Genomic DNA, 26597 nt, shown 5'->3' on the forward strand with positions numbered 1-26597 from the left:
TCATTTTTTGATTTTCTATACAGTTCCTTAGATCACACACCCACAAAGAACAAACAGGGAGAGTGCAGTGTTTAGAAGAAAAAGTTATTTTGGGAAGCACATTTTCTATTCAAATGAGGAGTCATAAGAAAGAGAGGTCATATAACGAGGTCAGTTACATAAAACTAGACGGTAACACTTTACTTGACGGGTGAGTTCATAACACATTCATAGCTGTCATAAACTGCACATAAAGCATTCATGACTGTTTCATGAGACATGACTCAACATTCATACCAAACCTTTCATGAATGTGGAAGACAGAACGACAACAATTTGTCAAAATAAAAGTCCAACAATTGCAAAGCAGCATTGCCGTTTTTGTTCCAAACCTCTTACCTGATCACGTCACATCTGAGTCAATGGGCTACTCCAGTGCCAAAAAGACAGAACATGGTCAAGCAAATAATTATTTTTTCATAAAAATGTATTTGTTTTATGATACCTTTGCAGATGATTTCTCATCTTTTGCTACTGGGAATGTCCAACCGTTCCAGGTTACACAAATACGGGTCAGCTGAATGTAAAAAAGGAAACGTCAGGGCTGTCCAATTTGTCAATTCATATTATGTTACAATTACATAAAACAGTCTAGGGTAACACTTTACTTGACGGGTGAGTTCATACTGTAACACATTCATAGCAGCTGTCATAAACTGCACATAAAGCATTCATGACTGTTTCATGAGACATGACTCAACATTCATACCAAACCTTTTATAAATGTGGAAGACAGAACGACGACAACTTGTCAAAATAAAAGTCCAACAATCGCAAAGCAGCATTGCCATTTTTCTCTCCAGCCTTTGTAAATATTTCATGAATATCTTATGAAGTCTACAACGAATGTCACTTTACTATACAAGTTGTGAAGTATTCATAATCACTGAATTTAACACTGGGAGGTAAACTAGCTGGTCTGTGGTCCCCATTAGACACTGCTGTATGTAGCTGGTCTGTGGTCCCCATAAGACACTGCTGTAGCTGGTCTGTGGTCCCCATAAGACACTGCTGTATGTAGCTGGTCTGTGGTCCCCATAAGACACTGTATGTAGCCTGGTCTGTGTCCCCATAAGACACTGCTGTATGTAGCTGGTCTGTGGTCCCCATAAGACACAGTAGAATGGGTAAATTATTTGAAGTTAGTCACTGCACATTGAAGCCTGCAAAAGGTGTGAGTTCCCTTGCTGCCTGTTGAATATGAAACACACAACCTCACACACAGTTCTCTTTGTGTTTATGTGTGTGTGCATGTGTGTGATTGAGAGAGAGAAAGATCGTAAAAATAATGATGAGAAATACTTAACAAGGTGAGAAGTGTGTGTGTGTGTGTGTGTGTGTGTGTGTGTGTTTGTGTCTGTCTGTGGTTAACTGTCTATAGTGTTAGCTGTGTAGCCTATAACTAGGTGAGATGCGTGGTGTGTGTGTCAGACAGTCTTTCTCGGCAGTGAAGAATGTTGTTGTTTCTGCTTTTCTCTCATCTCTCCCTCTCAGGTAAAAGTACAAGTTTCTTTATTTAGAGAGTTTGGTTCCAAAACGCCATGTCCTCCATTTTAATGAATTTTCATAAATATGTTTTTACATTTTGCTTTCCAAGTAATTTCAGTAGAAATGTAATTGAGTATTGTTGTTGATTTATCTTTACTCAGTCAAAACAGTACATTTGTGCATTTAGCCTGTTTCATAGTCAAAAATTCAGCAACAACATGTGCATGACTGATCTTCTCTGTGACTGATGTATGATATGTGGATTACCAGGTGCCGTGCAGAGTGGCATCTTTGGTGGTGGTGAGGCCAAGCCCCACTCCAGACCCTACATGGCCTCACTGCAGATTGGAAGAAGTCACTCATGTGGGGGAGTGCTGATCAGGGAGGACTTTGTGCTGACTGCTGCACACTGTCTTAACCCCAGGTGCGACTGTGCTTGTGTGTGCGCATGTGTCTATTTCTATAAATAACTGAATTATTATTATTATAGTTATTATTATTAGTAGTAGTATTGGTGGTGGTAGTAGTGGTAGTAAGCATTTTACAAAGGCAGCAAAATTAAACAGACAGTGAAAGTAATACATTTTCAAAATAAAATTAAATGATTAACGCAAATGCTACATCTGGGTGTTGGATCCTTACATAGACATGTGGTTTTATGTGTGTGTTAGACTATTAACAGTAGTGCTGTGGAAAGTTTGGTAGTGACCATTATTGGATTGCTCGAGGCCGGGTTTGCCCTAGAATGAACAACCCATAATGACTGATTTGACTCTGTAATAATATTGGTTGTTGTGTGCATGCCTTAGTGTTCACCTAGACAGTATAGTGCTGGGTGCCCACAACATCGGTAAGCAGGAGAAGAGCCAACAGCGTATTGGCATCTCTGAGTTCATCCCTCACCCAAAGTACCCCAAGAAGAAGCTTAGTGATGACGACCCCAGGGCTTTCCATCATGACATCATGCTGCTGAAGGTGAATCCCCTCTTTCACATGACACATGTGTGATTGGGAGATGATAGAAGGCAAAGAGTTATCAAGAAGGCAACATAACATATCACATCCACTCTTTATAGGCATGTCTGATTGATTGACAGCTTGTTACAGCATGATACACATCTGTTTTGAAAAGTGTTAACCCACCAGGCTAGATTGTGGTGATATACATGACCACTCATGTTTAAAAAAGTAAAGAAGTAATGAAAGCATGAGATGTAGTCAGGATAAGTGTGATGGCAAGATATACATGTGTGAAGCACAGTAATGTGATAAAATCCTGCCCGGAGTGGAGTCATCCGCTCTTTGCATTATTTGTGCAACAGGTGTACACACTGTATAGGTGCAGATTGATAGCATATACTGTTTACGTTGCAGCTGCAGCCCAAGGCTAAACTGCATAGGTGCCGATTGATAGCATATACTATTTACGTTGCAGCTGCAGCCCAAGGCTAAACTGCATAGGTGCCGAATGATAGCAAATACTATTGATAGCATATACTATTTACGTTGCAGCTACAGACCAAGGCTAAACTGCATAGGTGCCGAATGATAGCATGTACTGTTTACGTTGCAGTTGCAGACCAAGGCTAAACTGCATAGGTGCCGATTGATAGCATATTCTGTACTATTGATAGCATATACTATTTACGTTGCAGCTGCAGACCAAGGCTAAACTGAAGAAGAAAAAAGTTGAGGTGCTGCAGCTCCCTGATAAAGTGGGTGAGAAGATGCCGGCAGGCGTGCAGTGTGAGGTGGCAGGATGGGGGAGAAGATGCTTTGGGAAGCAAGCAGAGCGTGTCCTGTATGAAGCTAAAGTCAAACTGGAACAACCAGCAAAGTGCGAAAACAAATGGGAGGAGTATTATGACCAGGCCCAGATGACCTGCAGTGTCTCTGACGGCAAAGAGGGATTCTGCCAGGTAAGTCAGCACCCATCTCTACCTGGTCACAAGAGCAGGAATGATCTAGAACACAGGCGTCTGACGTCAGCTAAAATGGCTGTGATGCACTCACTGTTTTTGTCAGGGATTAGAAAGAATGAAAACGAAAACGAACAAACGTTTGGATAAACGTATAACCAAAACTAGAAAGAAAAAAAATCACTTGTTCCGGAGTGAACACTTTTTTTTCAATTTTAGATAGCCGGTTAATAATAGTTTTCATTGTCAGTGTCTCCCCTGTAGACTACAGTTGTATAATAGGCTAGGAGCACTATGAGTTGACAAAACAGATTTTCATATCCAGCACCAGAAGCACTTTTTCCAAGTATGTTTAAATTACGGAAACATTATGGGAAAAAGCATACCAGAGACACTTACAAAAGTTCTAGGCCTAGTGTCATGCAGTTGGTAGCACCACACATACAGTAGGTTATGCTATTAGAGAGCTTAAGGACATTTGCTATGCCTGAAGTTAGGCTATCAGACATGTTGGAAGAGCTAATATTATAGAGGCTAATTGCCTACTTTCAAATCTCACCCCATGCCTGCAGGCACAGTGCTTTAAACAGTTAGCCTTGATGTCTAATGTGCTTTGATTTAAGCTTTAAGGCTGTTGTGCAGGAATAAAAAACGTATGGTATTGTTTCACCTGCCATATAATCCATTCGTAAAGCCAATTTTATTTTTAAAGGAACGTTGTTAAATCACAAATCACAAATCAGGCTTCTCGGCCAAGTATACTTACATATACAAGGAATTTGGTCTCTGCATTTATCCCATCCGTGAATTAGTGAACACACAGAGCACACAGTGAACACACAGTGAGGTGAAGCACACACTAACCCGGAGCAGTGAGCTGCCTGCTACAGCGGCGCTCGGGGAGCAGTGAGGGGTTAGGTGCCTTGCTCAAGGGGCACTTCAGCCATGGATGTAGGTAGGGGAGACCAGTGCTCAACCACTACCCCTACCCTTCAAGTTACAAGCCTGAAGCCCTAACCAGTAGGCCACGGCTGCCCAATGTAACCATTATTCTGTAACACTTTAACCAGTTACCATTTAGAGGAGTGGCTTTAGAACACTGGAACTCAGAACGAATCAAAATGAACAAATTTTTTGCAGTCCCTGTTTTTTGTATTGAGTTACCTACCTGAAATTGCCTAAAATATTACTATTTCATACTTTTCTATTAAGTGTATCAGGGCATTGGCAGGAAAAATAGTGTTACTTTGATACTTATAAGCTCGACTGGTCGTTACCATCCTACGTACTTCCCTGTGTCGCACGTAGTCTGGCCCAACCCACATTATACGGCTCGTGTGTAGCCGAGCCATTCAGCGAACAGTTGAGTGATGACGCGGAACTCGCCTGCCAAGTTGCTTGTAGTCCAGCGAAGCTTGTAGTTCAACAGCATAGCAACAATGGCGACGGAGGAAGAGACGCTAGAAGCTAGCCGCGAAGTCTCAACTCTCGAGAGCATCATGCAATTAAAGCAGGAACAAGAGGCTTGTCTTGTCAATGGAGGCAATTATAAATGGCAAGGACGTCGTAGCTCTCCTTCCAACTGGCTTTGGAAGAAGTTTGATTTATCAGATGGTCCCGTTAGTAATGGAGAGACTGGGGAGACCGAATGCTGAGGCTGTTGTTATGTGCCCCCTCGTCGCCCTTATGGAAGACCAGGTTAGAGAGGCCGGGAAACTTGGATTACAGAGATGGTTTCCTATTACATTATGCCAGACTGTATGACGAAGAGAAACGTAGTCACAGGCGGTAAGGACCAGGCTACTTATAAGCATCAATAATGTATCAGTAATGTAAAACCTGTAACTACATGTTAAAATGTTTTACCCCCTTGTGTCAGAGAGCATGGTCTCCTGATTGGCTTGTCCCTTGTTATGTTTGTTGCCAGGGTGATTCTGGAGGTCCTCTCATCTGTGGAAAGGGCAAGATTCTGTATGGGCTGACTGCCTACAACGAAGAGCCGTGTGACACCACAGATAAACCAGAAGTCTACACGAGAGTGCCCCATTACCTGTCCTGGATCAAAGACGTTCTCAGTGCGAATGATGCTCTGCAGACAAAAACTTAGTTCAGGGCATAATATTCATGATTGACTTAGATATTCCAAACACTCCTTGTTGACCTGCCTGTTGGATGCTGATATCCATCTATTCGGTTATCCATTCCTTATCAGTATAAAGCTAGCCATTACATACAATATGACATGAACCAAATGAATAAAGAAATGAACCAAGTCAATAAAGCACTCAGAGTCTGAAGCAGCCTGCTGCATGTTTCTTTACTGCACTTCAGATGAAACAGGAACATCACCCAAATCATACATAGAGATGCATTGTGTTTGCTAATGTAGCAAAGAGTCCAGTACTTCTCAGTTACACAGGGCTAGGTAAACAAAGTGGTCAATGGGAGACCATCTTTCTTTATGAGACCAATCATGATAGGGTGACCACCATCATGACACTGAAAATGAGCACAAAGGTCCAAAAGTGAAGACAGACATGAAATCGGGGTAACATCAGGGAATAGCATAAGAAAAGAAACCATTTCCATAGAAGGAAACTATTTAGTATAACATCATTTTTTATAGTAACATTTTTTTCACATTAGTCAACAAGCGGTGATGGCGTTTACAAATGGAGTTTGTGCTCGTCAGTGCGCACCAGACTGCACCAGACTGTGATTGACAGTCAGATCTCACACAGTCCTGCTCTGATTGGAGCAGAAGAACCGGGAGCTGTGGATTTTTGCAAAACAAATGGCTGTCCGGTGTTGGCTAAGACATTGCTGAAGCACGATTAAGTGTGTGTATGTGTGTGTGTTTGTGTGTGTGTATGGCGGTCCGGTGTTAGCTAAAACACTGAAGCACGGTTAAGTGTGTGTGTGTGTGTGTTTGTGTGTGTGTATGGCTGTCCGGTGTTAGCTAAAACACTGAAGCACGGTTAAGGAAATGACATGAGGCAAGGCAGCATGTGCTCGGCCTTCTGTCGTCATGGCAAAAGTGAACTGAAGCCTGCAAAAGGTGTGAGTTCCCTTGCAGGCTTTGAAACACATAACCTAACACACATGTCCCTGCGTATGCGTATGTGTGTGATATCCTTTTATGTTATGTTGTTATTTAAGGTTAAACAGGTAGGGTCTCGTGCCAAATACTCAAGGCCGTGCGGGTGCGTTAGTTTTGGGCAACGTATTAGTCAATCAAGGAAAAAAACTTGCACACCATTGTTTGCCGTTGAAAAATAAATAAACGAAGTGTTTAATCCATCAACCAATGTGCTACCAAGTGAGGTCCAGTCATGATGCTGACTAGATGACAACACTTCACATTGGGTGTGTGTGTGAGAGATTGGTGGAGGAATGAAGATGAATGTGTGTGTGTGTGTGTGTGTGTGTGTGCTAAGATGCTTTCTGTAGTGTGTTTTGAGCAGTCTGTTCATGACATGAGGAGGGTGACAGAAGTTATGGCTGTGACACACACACACACACACACGCATAAGAGAGAGAACATAACAGAGGAGGTGGGTGACAAACAGTGGAGGAAACCACAGCCCCCTGTGTGTGTGTTTGTGTGTGTGTAGTGTGTGTCTGTCTGTTTGTGTGGTGTGTGTCTGTGTGTGTGTGTGTGAAAGTGAAAGGACTGCACATGGGGCACCAAAACTGTGTTTTGTATGTTTCTGTTAATGAACAACACACCAGATTACACACGACCGTCTCCGTGCCTACGAATTTTTGGATGTAAGATGACAACAGTGGAAACCATCCCGATCGACTCCAGGCAGCGAGAGGCCTGTGATATCAATCAACGCACTCCATTTGTCCTGATTGAGGAAAGTGGGAAATACTATTTATTAATGAGTGGGCTCTGACGTGTGTTGGTTTAGAACAGATTGCCCTTCCCCTGTCTCGCAGCATTGGATCAACGCCTCCACTTCCCCCTGTGGTCGCTTGGAGTGGACTGGATATTGTCCGGAGCCGTGAACTGTGTGTGACTGCAGACCGCTGCGTTCTCTGCCTGTAACAACGCCTTCCATGCACTACGAGTGTGGAGTGGGCTGGGTCGTCAGTTAAGGACTTTAATTGTGTTTTGAAACTGGTCAGTCATGGCCAAAAAATATTGACACCCCTACACTTCTGTCAGATAATACAACACTCTCCAAGAAAATTGTTGAAAAATACTTTATGTATTCACATTTATTTAGGCATGCTGTAAGTTACAAGTGGTCCCCATAAGACACTGTAGCCTGGTCTGTGGTCCCCATAAGACACTGCTGTAGCTGGTCTGTGTCCCCATAAGACACTGCTGTATGTAGCTGGTCTGTGTCCCCATAAGACACTGCTGTATGTAGCTGGTCTGTGTCCCCATAAGACACTGCTGTATGTAGCCTGGTCTGTGGTCCCCATAAGACACTGTAGCATGGGTAAATTATTTGAAGTTAGTCACTGCACATTGAAGCCTGCAAAAGGTGTGAGTTCCCTTGCTGCCTGTTGAATATGAAACACACAACCTTACACACATGTATCTGTGTGTTCATGTGTGTGTGTGTGTGTGAGAGAGAGAGATCGTAAAAAGAATGATGGGAAAGACTTAACAAGGTGATAAGTGTGTGTGTGTGTGTCTGTCTGTGGTTAACTGTCTATAGTATAACTAGGTGAGATGCGTGGTGTGTGTGTGTCAGATCCTCTTGCTCAGCAGTGAAGAATGTTGGTGTTTCTGCTCCTCTCTCACCTCTCCCTCTCAGGTAAGATGATTCAATATGGGGAAAGTACAAGTTTCTTTATATATATTGCAATTGTTTTGATATTAGCTGAAATACACAATTAAATAACATGACTTTTTAATGTTCTTAAAAATGGAGATATAGCGTTTTGGAACCAAGCTTTTCATATTTTTTTATTAATCATTTATACATTTAGCCTGTTCAATATACCACAAAATTCTGCAACAACATGTGTATGAATGATATACTGTGGGACTGATGGATGATTGTGGACTATCAGGTGCTGTGCAGAGTGGCATCTTTGGGGGTCATAAGGCCAAGCCCCACTCCAGACCCTACATGGCCTCACTGCAGATTCGGGGTGAACACGTATGTGGGGGAGTGCTGATCAGAGAGGACTTCGTACTGACTGCTGCACACTGTCTTTATCGCAGGTGTGAGCGTGCTTCTGTGTGCGTGTGTGTGTCTATTTCTATAATATGATTATTATTATTATTATTATTATTATTATTATTATTAGTGGCAGTAGTAGTAGTAAGTGTTCTACAAAGGTAGCAAAATCATAAAGACAGTAAAAGTAATGCATTTCCAAAATAACATACAACAATTAGATGTGTAAAGGAATACAATAGAAAGCTAAAAAAGCCATGCATATTTAAACCAAAGATACATTTTAATAAGATTATCTTAAGAAAATTAGGATAGACTTTCCTATAAACATGAGTTTTGAGGATGGACTTGACTGACCCTTTTTCTTCAATAACATAACACAAATAATAATAATAATAATAATAATAATAATAATAATAAATTCGTTTTATATAGCACCTTTCTAGAAACTCAAGGTCGGTTTACAGGAAGGGGGTGGTAGTAAGTATGTGCTTTGTGTGTGTGTGTGTGTGTGCACATATCTGCAGGAGCGCTGGGTGGGATGATGAGGGGATTAGAGGCTGAAGGCCTCAATGAACAGATGTGTTTGAGGTGTTCTTTGAACAGACCCACAGAAGAGGATTGGGGGGGGGGGGGTAGATCTGACACAGTGGGTGTTGGGTCCTTGCATAGACTTTTTTTCTTTTTATGTGTGTTTTAGGCAATTAACAGCAGTGCTGAGAAAAGTTTGGTAGTGACCAATATTGGATTGTTCTAGGGTTTGCCATAAAATGAACAACCCATAATGACTGATTGGACTCTTTGTAATCATATCGGTTGTTGTGTGCATGTTTTAGTGATCCCCTAGACAGTGTAGTGCTGGGTGCCCACGACATCAGAAAGCAGGAAGAGAGCCAACAGCGTATTGGCATTTTTAAGCCCATCCCTCACCCAAAGTACCCCAAGAAGACGCTTAAAAATGATGACCCCAGGAATCGAGAGCATGATATCATGCTGCTGAAGGTGAATCACCTTTTTCACAATATGAATAACACTGACATCATGCTATCAGACAGATAAAATACTTTCTCATGATAAATAACATGGATATCATATCAGTGTTGACACATAAAGTGAAGTATTTCAAACCTTTTTTGTTTTAACCTTGATTATTCTAATCTTGATGATTACAGTTTACAAAGTTTTACCAAATGTTGCGTCCATTGACAGTAGTTTCCGTGACATACCTTTTCTGTACACTTCTGGTTTGTCTGTAGGGACTCCACAGTATCTCAGAAGAGTAATGATATTTTAAGACTTGTCAGTGGCATAAAGAAGCGATTTACTGACTTAGAGACCTTGCCCCCAAGGCTACCACTATATGCTATTTTGTTGTAAATTCTTATTCCGCTCTTACTCAAAGCTACTCATTTGCTCTAACGCCTATGTGGTCCCCAATGAATGTTTACTCATTATCATCCATAAACAGATCCATGTAAACACCCATTAAACCAGAGTTGTCCTTTAAGGATATTGTTGTATACTGTTTACTCCTCAGCTGAAGACCAAGGCTACGCTGAACAAGTTTGTGACGGTGTTTAAGCTCCCTAAGAAATATGGGAAGATGCGTGCTGGGGAGCAGTGTGAGGTGGCTGGATGGGGAGAGAGGGTGCCCGGGAAGGGACCGGAGAGCGTCCTGTACGAGGCTAAAGTCAGGCTGGACAAAGCAGCGAATTGTAAAAATAAATGGAAGGAGTATTATGACCAGGACCAGATGACCTGCAGTGTCTCTGATGGCAAAGAAGGATTCTGTCAGGTAAGTCAGCACCTATTTCTGACTGATCAGGAATTATCAGGGTCAAATCTGGATACAGCATCTCACGTCAGCTGAAATTATTTGCAGTGATTTTGATGCATGCCGTTGTGAGCTGTGTTGAATTGACTCTCTCAGATCATCTTACCACCGATACGGTTTTATAGTTTAGTTGACCAACCAACCAAGGGAGTGTCCAATGTCCAGTGTGATCCATAAGATCAGGAATGTCATATGGTTTCCATACTGATGATGGCAATTCTACAAGACAAGGATTATTATAGGCTTGAAGAGATTCCCGAGGCCCAGAGAGAGAGAGAGATAACTGATGCTTTTGAAATCCACACCAATTCCTCTCCAAACTGGTCCAAGGACTACAGCTCGCCGAAGGGAATAACTTCTTCTCCTTATTATTGGAACAAGCTATAGATTGTGTGAGAGAACTATCTCCTGATTGGCTTGTCCCTTGTTATGTTTGTTGCCAGGGTGATTCTGGAGGCCCTCTCATCTGTGGAAAGGGCAAGATCCTGTATGGAGTCACAGCCTACACAGGTGCACCATGCAATACCCCAGAATACCCAGAAGTCTACATGAGAGTTCCTCATTTCCTGCCCTGGATTAAAACGGTTCTCGGTTGAAGGACACTCTGTAGACAGCAACTCAGTTAAAGGCATACTATTCAGAAGACAAACCACGTTTGCATGTAATAATCAAAGAGGTTTACCTGCCTGCATATACACACTCTTTGCTACTTAAGAAAGTCAAGGACAATGAAAAAAAAACCTAGCCCTATGTACTGTACACATTTAAATAAATTATGCTATTGTGATACATATACAGTCTTATTACATTAAACATGAGGTGTCTGATTAATTAGTTTGGTGTTGTTCTCATTGTAGCTTTGCATCATCTCTCCAATAAACATCTATTCTCTGGAACCAATTCCTGTCTGCCTGTATGAAGGAGTGGAGTTCTCTTCTTAATGCTGTATTTCCATATGAATCTCTCCAACCTTATGCAAATATATTGTATTATGTATATTAGTATATCTAAATATACACAATATGACATAATCCAAATAAGGAGCCAATAATGCACTCATATCAGGGTTTGGAGCAGTTTCCTGCATTTTCTTTACTGTGCTTCAGATGAAACAGGAATAGAATCAGAAACACACACAGAAATGCCCAGTGGTGTTTTAAGCCCCCACCGTCGACTCAAGGCAACACTGTGACCGTCGACTTCAAGGCACCTAACCCTAACCCTAGTGCCTTCCATGCAGCGCTGCCTGGAAGACGACGTTGGGGGCTTAAATCACCCACAGAAATACATTATGTTTGCTAATGTAGCAAACGGTACATTATAGGTTATGGTAAACAGTCATCAAAGGGAAACTGAATATCCATGAATCCAGTCCTGTGAACTTCACCCGTCACAAGGCGGGCGTAAGTAAGAGTGTGTAAGTGTTAAGACGCTTTATTTAGTTTGTTTTGAGCTGTCTGTACAAGAAATGAGGAGGCTAGCCGAGACCAAACGACAGGCTGACGGCAATGGCTGAACTAGCAGTAGAGGAAACCACAGCCCCCTGTGTGTGTGTGTGTGTGTGTGTGTGTGTGTGTGTGTGGTCTTGCAGTCAGGCTCAGTCGTAGTGCAGACTCTTGAAGTTGAAACGCTTTCGGTCTGTGAAACCTGCGAGCTGGAGAAAACAGTTTGAATCACTAATTTACAACTGCATGGGTTTGATTCACTCATTTACAACTGCATGGGTTTGATTCACTCATTTACAACTGCATGGGTTTGAATAACTCAGTCACTCACTCATTCAGTGAGTCAGTAATTCAGTATTCAGAATTCATTTTCATGAGGCAATGTTCGTACTGCACGCTTCACATAAAGGCCTGCAATTTGCTTCCAATGCAATGTGCATTCGTCTGAATGATGCTATGAGAGAGAGAATGACAGAGAGAGTGAGAGAGAGAAAGAGCAAAAGAGCGAGAGAGAGAGAGAGAGAAAGAGTGTGAGAGAGAGAAAGAGTGAGAGGGGCAGAATATAGCACACACTTACCTGACTTGGGTCCTTAGTAAAATATCTCTTCTCTATAACCTGAGGGAGTCAAACACATCATCATGAGGCTCTATGCTACTATAGCACTGGTGATGCTTTTTATGACCACCATGTCGCCTCTCTTTGCAGGCCATGGCTGTGGCTTCAGGTGTGTGTGTGTGTGTGTGTGTGTGTGTTAGAGGGTGACACGGGAAGCAATTTTCACTCCCGTCCCATCCCGAGCCCGCACAAATACTCCCGTCATATCCCGATCACGTGACAGCCCCCCCAAAAAAATTCTGTCCCGCAAAATCCCGAGAGAAAGACTCCCGAATCCCGTCCCGCTCCCTATGTTGATGTCTAAAGTTATCCGACTGTTAGGCTACAGTAGCGTGCGGTGACCATACATTTTGGTAGGGCAGAAAGCCTTGTCTAACTTTTCTTTAATAGCCGATCATTTTGGGCTATATTAAAATTACATATTTTACAGTACTTTGCTGTAGGCTATGCTTAAATCATTTCATAGTTAGATCTCATCCCATCAGTTAAGTTTGCACCGTTCTCATCACGTTAAACCAGCGAAGCATAGCAACGTTGCTATGAGTAAACAAAACAATTTTTTGTGTTCCGCCAGGGTTATGCGATAAATATATTGAGGAATGCGATCGTCAAGGTGTCATGCCCCAACATTGCATGACACATTAAACTCAACGAGAATCGCTTTCCCGGACAGCTCGTGCAATTGAATAGAGTTGTCCTTTGCTGATACTTTCGCCTGTAACTGTTTCTTTGCATCCATTTTGCCTTAGGGCCTATCGCTGAAGCTGATTGATTGTGAACAGGGCAGCTGCTTGTCTTGCTCTGATAGGCTACCAATCAACAACAAACGTATTGTGGGTTGTAATTGGTTCTCTTTTCTAAAACGAAATGCCTCACGTCTTTGGGCGCACTCACTGCATTGCAGCGTCATTTTTTAAGTTAATAATCTCTGGCTTCCCGCCAGCTCCCGTTTATTATTTCCTGTCCCGTCCCAATCACGTTACCAACAGTGAAATTTACTCCCGTACTGCGGGAAACCCGCGGGAATACCGTGACCCGCGGGAGTCCCGAAAAATTGTCACCCTCTAGTGTGTGTGTGTGGTTTCAGATATGAGTCAGACTATTTAGTCACCTTATCGAAGAAGCGACTCAACTTGACTGCGTTGGATGAGCCAGCTGCCAGGTAGCGTGGGTTAGTGCAGTCCTGTAGCAGAGAGAGAGAGAGAGAGAGAGAGAGAGGGAGAGAGAGAGAGAGAGAGAGGGAGAGATGAGAGGGAGAGGGAGGAGAGAGAGAGAGAAGTGGAAGGAGGGAGGAAATGAGAGAGAGAGAGAGGGGTGGAAGGAGGGAGGGAGTGAGAGTGAGTTTTGGAATGACGGGTGGTGTTGGATCTGAGTCATTTGAGAACCCTGAGGTGACCTTCACTCACTACATGAAAGTCCCCCCACCCCCAACACACACCATGTCACCGACCACAACCACACACACACACACACCACGTCACCACCCACACATATGCACACACACATCATGTCACCAACCACACATATACACACACACACACACACAATGTCACCAACCATACATACACACACACACACACACACACACACAATGTCACCAACCATACACACACACACACACACACACACAATGTCTCCAACCACACACACACACACACACAATGTCACCAACCATACATACACACACACACACACACACACCATGTCACCAACCACACACACACACACCATGTCACCAACCACACATACACACACACACACACACACACAACACACACCTTGTCATTCTGCCTCCACAGAGAACAGGACACACTCTGTTTCAGCTTCACACTCTGACCTTTTGTCTTCTCTATGAAACAAGCTCTTCAGCGGAAGTCTACGGGGTTCTATATGTTCTGTTTGTGTAAAGCACATTAAATGACAATTATGTATAATAATGTGCTACACAAATACATTTGACTTTGACTATTATGGTTATGTGTGAAATGCGAGATGGGTTTATTTATGATAAATCATGATCATGGTTAATCCAGCACAAACATACACCTTGACCGCATTCCATTCTATATTACTGCGCTACCACAACTTGATACAAAAGTTACAGTTGCTGCGTCTCGACGTTGCTTGGCAACCATTCAGATAGAGGAAATATATTTCTTGGCGGAAGAATGATTATCTAGGAATAACTTGTTATATTTCTAGTTGCTGTACCTTTACTTTATGAAACTTTGCCAAGTATTTATAGTAAATTTACAGGTATTTACAGTTTTAGAAAAGCAATAAGCCACTGGAGTCCGTAGGTTACACTGATTCTACAACAGCTAAGGGGGGTTTTACTCCGCTAGCGCGTCGTGCCTAACAATGCCCCATGTGAGATGGGTTTATTTATGATAAAGCATGATCATGGTTATGTGTGAGATGGGTTTATTTATGATCAAGCATGATCATGGTTATGTGTGAGATGGGTTTATTTATGATAAAGCATGATCATGGTTATGTGTGAAATGTGAGATGTGTTTATTTATGATAACGCATGATCATGGTTAAGTCTGAAATGTGAGAGATTTATTTATGATAAAGCATGATCATGGTTATGTCTGAAATGTGAGATGTGTTTATTTATGATAACGCATGATCATGGTTAAGTCTGAAATGGGTTTATTTATGATAAAGCATGATCATGGTTATGTCTGAAATGGGTTTATTTATGATAAAGCATGATCATGGTTATGTCTGAAATGGGTTTATTTATGATAAAGCATGATCATGGGTGGATGCTTTAGCACCAAACCCACATAATGGCAGCAGCCTACACTCTGGCTCCCTCTGCTGGTGCCACATCACTGTTGCGTGTTCCAAACCCACATAATGGCAGCAGCCTACACTCTGGCTCCCTCTGCTGGTGTTCTTTGCATCTTACTGTTTGTTGATTAATGGGTTGGACACAGCTGAGGTCTGCAGGAGGGCCCTATTAATCTACCTGGTGCCATTATACTGTATCACAGACGCAGGAGTTGTTATATAGAAAGTCATATCTAGGCAGCCACCAAGGCTGGGAACAACACGTAACAATCCCACACTGACTCATGAGACGCAGTTCTGTTGTGATGCGTTCTACTCGACCTGTCTGTCCTGTAGCGGTACTCATGAGACGCAGTTCTGTTGTGATGCGTTCTACTCGACCTGTCTGTCCTGTAGCGGTACTCATGAGACGCAGTTCTGTTCTGGTGTGTTGTGTTCTGCTCGACTTGTCTCTATCCTCTAGCAGTGCTCTACTAAACTCCCACATGCAACTGATCTGCAGGTTACCACCACAGACACATCTTGAGACACATATTCACCGCTCAAATCCCATCTGCAGGTTATGAGACATAGCCTAGAAATCTAGACGCACCCTAGCGGCAGCAAATTACATTTGCTTCCAGGGCTAGTCTAGCAACTCTCCGTTGGCTTGTGAGCTCGAAAAATTCTACTTCTATCAGGCCAATCAAATCGTGTATAGAGTCGTTAGGCGGGCTTAACATAATGATTGATGGCAGAGTTGCAACGGTTTGGCTTGAATTCCCTGCTACTTGAAAACAAAGAAGATGGATGTTGCTGTTGGCGAACAGTGTGACACGAGTTAAGCTTTTAAGTTGGCAAAAGTTTGAACTAGCCAACTAGCTCCGCATGGGACTCATAGCGCTGTCCTATTGCGTGTAGATGGAATTTGAAAGACAACCGATTATCCCGCCCCTCGGACTGAGCACTGCGAACGGTGAGTGCCCAGACCCTACATTTTAATGTGGGTCTGGCTCGTCAGGCTACATGAGACACGTATTCACCGCTCAAATCCCAAAAGCCTTTGCATAGTCAACATCATCCTTAAGCACACTGTGAATGTTTTATTTCATTTATATTATTATATTTAGTATTTAGTTTTTTAGTTTTCTTATCTTCTACTGTCTCTATTGTACAGTGGAGTTTTGTTATTTGTATATACTTATATTTACCCTTTCTGCTGTTAGTGCATGTTGTGTGTGATGTCTGTATGCTACTGAGTGAATCTGAGGAAGACCGCAAGGTCGAAACGTCATGTGCCAAATGAGAAAATAAACTCAACAAAAGAGTACCAAGGAGTGTGCGAACTTTTTTCCTTTAAAACTTGACTTTTTTTGTTCAGCATCTGGGATGTGCACAAAGTCTCCTTGAATTTCCCCTTGGGGATCAATAAAGTATCTATCTATCTATCTATCTATCTATCTATCTATAGCTATAGGTTCAGCGACTCCGCACTGTTTCCATGGTAATGCCACGGCAACACCGCTTCCTGGTCCTGTGGCTAGGCTATGGCCAGATGGGGAACAACATGGCAACAACCTGATACCAGTACAGCAGCAGACACTGCAGGGGTCATGCTCACTGTGGTTGACCTGATACCAGTACAGCACAGACTCTGTGATGGTGTAAGACCTGTGTTGCGTGTACCCATTTTCCCCAAATCGTGCAGCCTTAGTACCTACTAGCCTAGACCCCGCAAGGGATGCCTCCACAGTCCCACTCACCAGGGTCATCACCCTGTAATGCCAGCCTCCTACTCACCAGGGTCATCACCCTGTAATGCCAGCCTCCTACTCACCAGGTTGATCTCCTCGGCGTTAAAGTCCTCAGACAGGAAGGCCGTTCTGGTCAGAACCTCGTTGCGCTTGTTCTCGGGGATTTGGTCAAACTTGGTACCGATGAGCAGCAGGGGAACCGGATTATCCGCAAACTGCTCCCGATCATAGTCCCTACAGGAGAACCACAACACAGCACCGTGTATATATATATATATATATATATATGCTTCATAGTCCCTACAGGAGAACCACAGCACCGTATATATATATATATGCGTCATAGTCCCTACAGGGGAACCACAGCACCGTATATATATATATATATGCGTCATAGTCCCTACAGGAGAACCACAGCACCGTATATATATATATATATGCGTCATAGTCCCTAAGGAGAAACACAGCACCGTATATATATATATGCGTCATAGTCCCTACAGGAGAAACACAGCAGCAACTTGTATGTCATCATCTCTTTAACTCTGAACTCTCATCATCAGTCCTAAACTCCTCCTCCTTGAACTCTGAACTCCGCCCTACTCTATGTAATGCCAAGTGTTCGTAACTCTATGTGATGCTACGTGTCTGTAACTCTTATGTAATGCTACTGTAAGTGTTAAAAAGGGCGGCTGGCCCTTTAAGACAGCTATGGACTGAGCGGGAAGTGCGTTCTGATTGAGAACGTTGGCAGCGCAAGCTTGCAGTGCCAGAGAGAAGAATATCAGCGCAGCTCGGAGTTGTCCGTTAAGATTTAAGTTAAAGTTTAGTTGACATGTCTTAGCCATTTAGATTGCTGTTTCATTCAAGAAGTGTGCGTTCTTAAACAGTGAGTAATGCCGTCATGTCTTGTATGTTGATGTTAATATTTAGACGGTAATTTCATGCTGAATGTAAGTTTAAATGTCGGGTGTCAGTCGAGTGAGACGTTACCGTTTGAATGTTTGATTTAGTAACGTATGCCTAGATAATTATCTGCCGAGTGAAATCGCTAAGTTGTAGTCTTTATGTAGTTGAGGTAATTCGTTTGTATTTCAAGTACTCATTATACTTTATTGTATATTTGTTTCTTGTAGACAACCACACACACACACACAAGATACAGTCCTTTCATCAAGCCCAAAGGCAATCTCAGTTGTAAACCATGCCTCAAGAATAAAAGATATTCACTTTGGAAGATCACGGATTCATGTGCATTCATATTAGGAGTTCTAACCGACTCGCCACAGCGTTCTGAAATATTCAAATCAGCATACTTAAACACTCTAAAACAGTAAGTGTTCGAAACTCTATATAATGCCAAGTGTTCGTAACTCTATATAATGCCAAGTGTTCGTAACTCTATATAATGCCAAGTGTTCGTAACTCTATGTAATGCTAAGTGCGGTATAACAAATCAGGATCATGTGGCGAGAGCTACTGGTGTGGATGATATGATATGGCGCCTCCCTACTAAACGTAAGTGATGAGGTGGGCCCAGCTCTTTAGGCTTCATGGAGCCCTCTGGGGCTGTGAGCTGCAATATGACATCTCAACACCCACACTTCACCTGATGGACTCTCTCTCGCTCACACACATCACCTGTTGGACACTATCTATCTCTCACACACACACACACGCACACAGATCTGACCCGTTGGAGACGATGACACCAGTGGGCGAAGAGTCTTTGTTCAGGGCCTCGAGGGACCAGCGGTACAGGTTCTGAGAGGACTTCTTATTGGTCAGATCATGGACCAGGATGATGCCTGCCACACACACATACAGCCAGAGAGGAGGGAGGTCACACACACACACACACACACACACACACACACACACACAGAGAGGAGGTCATTACACTTCAGTGGTGTACGAAATGCAAGTACTGTACACGCACCTACGCACACACAGCCACACACACACACACACACAGCCAGAGAGGAGGTCATTACACTTCAGTGGTGTACGAAATGCAAGTACTGTACACGCACCTACGCACACACAGCCACACACACACTGGACTGTAAAGGATAGCATGTTTGCACAAACACACACACAGGAATATCATCCGAAACACACACACGCACACACACCTGATTCAAGCCAGTGTATATGACACCCACATGTAAAGCAGTGTGACAACACCACTGTGTGTGCCATTGGTAAAGGTAAGTCAGGGACCATTTGTAACTGTTTTTAATTGTGTGCTGTTGTCCATGAAGGCATCATAGACTGTATGCATGTTCATTTTGTTGGAATTAATGCTTTGCTAGTATCCAGCATACCGTTAACAGAGTTGTAGAACACTGCTAGTATCCAGCATACCGTTAACAGAGTTGTAGAACACTGCTAGTATCCAGCATACCGTTAACAGAGTTGTAGAATACTGCTAGTATCCAGCATACCGTTAACAGAGTTGTAGAACACTGCTAGTATCCAGCATACCGTTAACAGAGTTGTAGAACACTGCTAGTATCCAGCATACCGTTGACAGAGTTGTAGAACACTGCTAGTATCCAGCATACCGTTGACAGAGTTGTAGAACACTGCTAGTATCCAGCATACCGTTGACAGAGTTGTAGAACACTGCTAGTATCCAGCATACCGTTAACAGAGTTGTAGAACACTGCTAGTATCCAGCATACCGTTAACAGAGTTGTAGAACACTGCCCTAGTATCCAGCATACCGTTAACAGAGTTGTAGAACACTGCTAGTATCCAGCATACCGTTAACAGAGTTGTAGAACACTGCTAGTATCCAGCATACCGTTAACAGAGTTGTAGAACACTGCCCTAGTATCCAGCATACCGTTAACAGAGTTGTAGAACACTGCTAGTATCCAGCATACCGTTAACAGAGTTGTAGAACACTGCCCTAGTATCCAGCATACCGTTAACAGAGTTGTAGAACACTGCTAGTATCCAGCATACCGTTGACAGAGTTGTAGAACACTGCTAGTATCCAGCATACCGTTAACAGAGTTGTAGAACACTGCTAGTATCCAGCATACCGTTAACAGAGTTGTAGAACACTGCCCTAGTATCCAGCATACCGTTAACAGAGTTGTAGAACACTGCTAGTATCCAGCATACCGTTAACAGAGTTGTAGAACACTGCTAGTATCCAGCATACCGTTAACAGAGTTGTAGAACACTGCCCTAGTGCTCTTCACGCTGCTGGCGCTACCCACAGATCCTCCAACATCCCACAATTCAATGTAGTACGTCTTCTCCTCTAGTGTGCCTTCTCTGTAGTCGTGTACCTTCGTGAAAACAATACCGGATCTTTACAGTGTTTCCCATACATTGACTTATTTGTGGCGGCCCTACACAATATACACATTGACCACCACACAATGATTTTCCAGGTTGTACTAAATTGTGCTTAAATCTGGTTAGCATCATAAACATGCTGTGCTAATTTGTTACAAAACTGTTGCATTCAAGTTAATTCTGCAAACCAACAACCACAAATGGAATTCAGTTGTCTGGGAAACACTGCTTTACACCAAGTGAGTTTATGTACAGTACTGGTGAACATATGTAGAAGCAGAGAAGTGCATCGAGTGACAGTAAGTAACATGTCTTACCCTTACGTCGACAGAACAGCCAACAGTCCAAGATGGATTGCCCAGAACCTGGTTCTGACACAGCAAGTGGACTAACGAAGACTTACCAACACCTACAACAAACAACACACAGACATGGCAGATGCTGATAACGGTGTTGACGTGCCGTTTTATATCCTGGCAGGTCGCTGCTAAACTAACGTTACTGGCTTCTCTTCCAAGTCATCACATTATCAGTGAACGTGTGCGTTAAAATGACCAGACTGCAAACTGGATTCACTGTTCACAAACTCCAGGGTACAACTTACACGAATTACTTAATACATTTCAATAAAGAGATAGAATAGGTCAAGGCATAAACATGTTTTTTACCAGAATCTCCTAATACCAACACCTTCACTCTGTCAAGGGATGCCATCTTTCTGACAACAGCATTACGGAAGTTAAGAATTGAAGTTACTATTGTTTTATTGGTTAAAAACAAAGTTTAAGTAACGTCCCAGTTTGACGTCCGAGAAATTGATTGGTACAACGGTATAATCAATCTAAAATGTAGACAGTTTTCATTGGTTTTCATCATAGGTTTTAATTCGCTTTAACCAATCAGCGGTCGTTTTCTAAGGTAACGTGAGGTATATTTTCTCCAGAATCACTTCCGGAGTACACATGCAATAACTGAGTTGTTGGAAAGTATCCTATCGAAGTTGGAAATTAATCCAAACCAAAGGTTATTTGACCATTGTTTCATGTATAATGTATGTAGACGGTTCTCATAGAAGACGCTACACGCGCATACATATTTTTTTGTTTTAAAAGTGGCTGCTAGGTCTGTTGTTTGCGGGAGCTTTCTAAGCTAACCATCGTTAGCCATGTTAGCTTCAACCGGTGTAACGTTATAATATGGTCGCCCTGTTGCTGTCCATTTCCAACCATTATCAATTATGATTAAAGTTCAAGTGATCAGAAGTTAATGACTGTCTTGGTATTTCTGTAATAAATGTACGGTTCTATGGCTGCATTACAAGAACCCCGTTATCCAGGCAATTTCTGCCAAGGATAGACTGGGTAACCTAGCTTGCTAACGTTAGAAACTTCCAAGCTAATTCCCTTAGTAACATGTCACTAACTGATAGCACAAGTTACTAGTGAATCCTTGGGTGACTTGCTAACGCTTTGATCGCCCCAGATGTATAACTCTCACAGGGTATTTGTCGGTAACTCATTACAGTCAGCTAACGTACTAAATACTTTTTGTCCATCTTCGTGTTGCAGGTTTGTTCTGAACACACCTGGTTTCATACGTATTCTCTCTCCTGAGACAGCTAAGTGAACCAGTCCCATCCCACATCATCTTCAGCCTGCCTGTCTCTTCCCTCCCACGGAGCGATGTCGGAACCGGGGCTGCTGACCGAGGTTCCCCCCGCGCTGAAGCGGCTCGCCCAGCAGGTGGTGCGCGGCTTCTACGGCGTAGAACACGCGCTGGCCCTGGACGTGCTCATCCGCAACCCGTGCGTGCGCGAGGAGGACATGCTGGAGCTGCTGAAGTTCGAGCGCAAGCAGCTTCGCTCGATTCTCAACACGCTCAAGGCAGACAAGTTCCTTAAGTGCCGTCTACGCGTGGAGACGGCTGCCGACGGCAAGACCACACGCCACAACTACTACTTCATCAACTACCGGCTGCTGGTGAACGTGGTGAAGTACAAACTGGACCATATGCGTCGGCGCATCGAGACAGATGAGCGCGATTCCACCAACCGAGCCTCGTTCAGGTGTCCTTGTTGCCTCAGCACGTTCACCGACCTGGAGGCTAACCAGCTGTTCGATCCCATGACAGGTGAGAGAGGGGAGGGGAACACAAGAGATGGACATGATGTGTGTGTTTGTGTTCGTTTGTTTGTCTTACATCTTAAACGATGACCATGATGAGCAGAAGGAGAGAATGATGAGTGTGTGTGTGTGGTGAAATTAATGATGAGCGTGTGTGTATAGTATAGTATAGTATATATACTCTTTTGAGGGAAATTTGGTCTCTGAATTCATCCCAATCCGTGAATTAGTGAAACACACTCAGCACATAGTGTACACACAGTGAGGTGAAGCACACACTAATCCCGGCGCAGTGAGCTGCCTGCAACAACAGCGGCGCTCGGGGAGCAGTGAGGGGTTAGGTGCTTTGCTCAAGGGCACTTCAGCCGCTTCCTACTGGTCGGGGTTCGAATCGGCAATCCTCCGGTTCCAAGTCCGAAGCGCTGACCAGTAGGCCACGGCTGCCCAGTGTGTGTGTGGGGTGAAATGAGTGATGAGCGTGTGTGTGTGTGTGTGTGTGTGTGGGATGAGATGGACTGCTTGCTGGTGGTGGCACCCAGAGCATCAGCCTGCCCAAGTGATGGAGAAGCCCATCAGCTGCTGTAGTGGACGAGGTGTGCGTGCACAATCAAACCCCAGTGCCCCAGGGGTCATTCCACGCCAACTCAGCCACCCATGTACATGACACCTCTGAGATTTTGCTGAAAAACAGTGAATATATGCCTTATGTTACCAAACCACAGGCACAGCCACAGGCAAACCGTTTGAGATATTGACCTGAAACTTCAGATTCCTTTGTTTGATAACATAAGGCATATATTCACCGCTTTGCAGCAAAATCTGAGAGGTGTCATGTACATTATACCCCGATATTGGCTGTTTTCACATGGAATGACCCCCAGTCATAGGGACACTGTGCTGCAGGAGATGCAGTCGGACGAGACGTTAAACTGAGGTCCTGACTGACAGTGGTCATAAAAGTGCTTTGGGTGCCTTGGAAGAAAAGAGCGCGGGCACTGAGCCGAGGGTGTTCTAAAGAGCGCGGGCATGGAGCGTGTTCTAAAGAGCGCGGGCACTGAGCCGAGGGTGTTCTAAAGAACGCGGGCATGAAGCGTGTTCTAAAGAGCGCGGGCACTGAGCCAAGGGTGTTCTAAAGAGCGCGGGCACTGAGCCGAGGGTGTTCTAAAGAGCGCGGGCATGGATCGTGTTCTAAAGAGCGCGGGCACTGAGCCGAGGGTGTTCTAAAGAGTGCGGGCATGAAGCGTGTTCTAAAGAGCTGTTCTGTTTTAGCCAGTGTGCACCCTGCGGTAGCATGGGTTTGGTCCGTTCTGTTTTAGCCAGTGTGCACCCTGCGGTAGCGTGGGTTTGGGCCGTTCTGTTTTAGCCTGCGGTGGCACTAGGAACCCCGTGTTTGTGGATGAGAGCACCTGGGAGGGGCTGGAGAGTGCGTAAAGGGAAGCTTCCGTCAACGCACCGTTAATGTATTGACAAAATAGTGCATGTTAGTAACCCTTCAGTGCACTGTTAACGTATTGACAAAATAGTGCATGTTAGTAACCCTTCAAGGACGTTTGAGGCTTTGGTGGAGTACTGTTGGAAGTGTGTAAGTTTGTGGATGAGACTTGGTGCATGTTAGCCTTCAAAGACTTTTGAGGCCATAATATCATAACATTATATCAAGTCTCATAACAAGTCCTTGTTGCAGAGGCAGCACGCGCAGGCTCTTGAGGATGGTGTTTGGCGAACGTATTGGCTGGAGGAGGAGCAGTGTGGTGGCGTCTGTGTAATGTATTGGCTGGAGGAGGAGCAGTGTGGTGGCGTCTGTGTAATGTATTGGACCTACCTCTGTGTATCTGTCCAGACCCACAGTGATGTATTCTTTAAAAGTGCAGTCAGCATTTGCGCAGGACGTCACATTTGTTTATGTTTAAAATTATTAGCAGATGCTTTTGTTCAAAACAATGTTTTTATTAATGTTATTCTCTCAGTTACTGGCTCTAAACGTGTAAAGATGTGCTCTTGCTGCAGCACTGCTGTCCAGCAGTAGGGGGCAGTGCAGGCCAGTGGATCAGCAGCTCCTGGGCAGAAGGAAGGCAGCTGAAGGCTCTGTCCCCTGCAGGCACTGATGCGTACTGCAGCCTGACACCTCTATTCAATCTGAGCTCAGTCAGCTGAGCTGCACAATAGAGAACCCACCATCAGGCCAGCTGACTAGCGCCAGGTCGAGATGGAGCCGCTACACCTGACCATAGCGCCAGGTCGAGATGGAGCCGCTACACCTGACCAAGTGACTAGCGCCAGGTCGAGATGGAGCCGCTACACCTGACCAAGTGACTAGCGCCAGGTGGAGATGGAGCCGCTACACCTGCCCAGCGCATCTGGAAAGACTCCCAGTTGAAAGCAGGAGTGGAGTGCTGATTGGTGTCTGGTGGTGCTGCGTCTGTCAGGGGTCAGGGGATCACCGCAGCACACACAGAGATGGCTTTCAATTAGATTTGATTATGGTGCACAACAATCGACCAACGTTTCCACACTTCTGTGTCTTCATCAGAGTCCACTCTGTCAAGGGTCGGGGGGTGTCTGGATAGAAAGCTAGGATTAGGGCCTGTATTGGAAAGCTAGGGGTTAGGGCCTGTGTTGGAAAGCTAAGGGTTCGGGCCTGTGTTGGAAAGCTAGGGGTTAGGGCCTGTGTTGGAAAGCGGTCATTTCATCAGGCTGATGTTCACTGATGATGATGTTATTGTTGTTTTTGTTGATGATGATTATGTTGATGTTGTTGTTGTTGCAGCAGCAGCAGCTGCTGTGGTGTTTCCCAGGCCTGATGTGGCATGTGTGTTCCATCAGTGACCTGTGGGGCCAGCTCATCAGGACTGGCCAACAACAACACACAATACACAGCCAGAGAGGGAGGACAACAACACACAATACACAGCCAGAGAGGGTGGACAACAACACACAATACACAGCCAGAGAGGGTGGACAACAACACACAATACACAGCCAGAGAGGGAGGACAACAACCATGCTTGTGTTTGCTCCTCTCTTTTCATCTTGTGTGTGTACTGTGTGTGTACTGTGTGTGTACTCTGTGTGTGTGTGTGTGTGTGTGTGTGTGTGTGTGCGAGCATTAAGGCTGCTCAATTATGGCAAAAATAACCATGATTATTTTGGTCAAAATTGTAATCCCGATTAACGGTTATACATTTTGGGGGTGGTTCTTAAATTCTACTTATAACAGCACATAGCCTATTGCAGATGCATTACATTGTGTTTAACCTACATACTGTGGTGTGTGGCATATTCAAGCATTTTGGATTGAATCGTTCACTGTTGCTGATAAACTATAAGCTGATAAAAAGCCCTTATCTTTAGAATTCCACTTCTGTCATGTTTGTAGGCTTGTAGACATCTCTGTTTGTGTCTGCACTAGTTGGCCCTCTGTCACAGCACATTAGCAGATTTGTTTGCCTGATCGCAACGTTCACGTTTGCCTGATATTACGCTCGCGTTTGCCTGATAGTAACGCTCGCGTTTGCCAGATAGTAACGCTCGCGTTGCCTGATAGTAACGCTCGCGTTTGCCTGATAGTAACGCTTGCGTTTGCCTGATAGTAACACTCACGTTGCCTGATAGTAACGCTCGCGTTTGCCTGATGTTATCCACTTGCGCTAGTACAAGAATTGGCAACACCAGGCGTGTTGTAACGTTAGATTAGCCATCAGTCATTTGGTCGCCTCGATCGACAGTGATAATAACAAACTTGCCAGAGAATGCGATAGGAACACACAACCCCAAATGGCCTGTCACACACACACACACACACACACACACACACACACACACACACACACACACAACCCCAAACGGCGGGAGTGGCCTGTCACACACACGCAACCCCAAACGGCGGGAGTGGCCTGTCACACACACACAGAACCCCAAACGGCGGGAGTGGCCTGTCACACACACACACACACAACCCCAAACGGCAGGAGTGGCCTGTCACACACACACACACACACAACCCCAACCAGCGGGAGTGGCCTGTCACACACACACACACACAACCCCAACCGGCGGGAGTGGCCTGTGCACAGAGGGGAGGGGTGTGTGGAGTGCGCTGAGTTGGAACTGTATCTATATCCAGAACACTATTTCTAAAC

The 26597-nt window shown here is 44.1% G+C and overlaps 4 protein-coding genes across 7 annotated transcripts in view; 3 read left to right on the forward strand and 1 right to left on the reverse strand.

The window, feature by feature from the left end:
- Positions 1-1424: 1424 nt before the first annotated feature.
- LOC143100052 (mast cell protease 1A-like) lies at positions 1425-5743 on the forward strand. The gene is made up of 5 exons (XM_076262972.1): positions 1425-1533; positions 1798-1951; positions 2337-2502; positions 3183-3446; positions 5374-5743. Exons 1-5 carry the CDS (start codon positions 1494-1496, stop codon positions 5551-5553), a joined length of 804 nt encoding a protein of 267 aa, XP_076119087.1. The 5' UTR covers positions 1425-1493; the 3' UTR covers positions 5554-5743.
- Positions 5744-8043: 2300 nt separating this feature from the next.
- On the forward strand, positions 8044-11324 carry LOC143100053 (granzyme B-like). The gene is made up of 5 exons (XM_076262973.1): positions 8044-8221; positions 8481-8634; positions 9427-9592; positions 10128-10385; positions 10868-11324. The coding sequence occupies exons 1-5, from the start codon at positions 8182-8184 to the stop codon at positions 11018-11020; spliced, it is 771 nt and encodes a 256-aa protein (XP_076119088.1). The 5' UTR covers positions 8044-8181; the 3' UTR covers positions 11021-11324.
- A 161-nt stretch (positions 11325-11485) lies between these two features.
- rabl3 (RAB, member of RAS oncogene family-like 3) lies at positions 11486-21065 on the reverse strand. Of its 2 annotated transcripts, XM_076262974.1 has the most exons (9): positions 21004-21065; positions 20653-20744; positions 20196-20325; positions 18714-18828; positions 17104-17254; positions 13597-13668; positions 12447-12485; positions 12201-12323; positions 11486-12078 (listed from the first exon to the last, which is right to left on the reverse strand). In XM_076262974.1, the coding sequence occupies exons 1-8, from the start codon at positions 21047-21049 to the stop codon at positions 12228-12230; spliced, it is 741 nt and encodes a 246-aa protein (XP_076119089.1). In that variant the 5' UTR covers positions 21050-21065; the 3' UTR covers positions 11486-12078; positions 12201-12227. The 2 variants fall into 2 exon arrangements, with proteins under 2 accessions (XP_076119089.1, XP_076119090.1); XM_076262975.1 differs by lacking the exon at positions 12201-12323.
- A 219-nt stretch (positions 21066-21284) lies between these two features.
- Positions 21285-26597, forward strand: part of gtf2e1 (general transcription factor IIE, polypeptide 1, alpha) — a 26431-nt gene continuing 21118 nt past the window's right edge. For 2 of the 3 annotated variants that reach the window (XM_076262979.1, XM_076262977.1), the window contains exons 1-2: positions 21285-21358; positions 21904-22465. In XM_076262979.1, the coding sequence (XP_076119094.1) occupies positions 22018-22465 (448 nt within the window). In that variant the 5' untranslated portion in view covers positions 21285-21358; positions 21904-22017. The remainder of the gene's footprint in view (positions 21359-21903; positions 22466-26597) is intronic. The other variant, XM_076262980.1, reaches the window with a different exon arrangement.

The sequence above is a fragment of the Alosa pseudoharengus genome, unplaced genomic scaffold, assembly GCF_046254945.1.
Source record: "Alosa pseudoharengus isolate Yale_2024_CS ecotype anadromous, Long Island Sound unplaced genomic scaffold, YU_APseudo_1.1 YU_APseudo_1.1_scf_3, whole genome shotgun sequence".
In the NCBI taxonomy this organism is placed as follows: Eukaryota; Metazoa; Chordata; class Actinopteri; order Clupeiformes; family Clupeidae; genus Alosa; species Alosa pseudoharengus.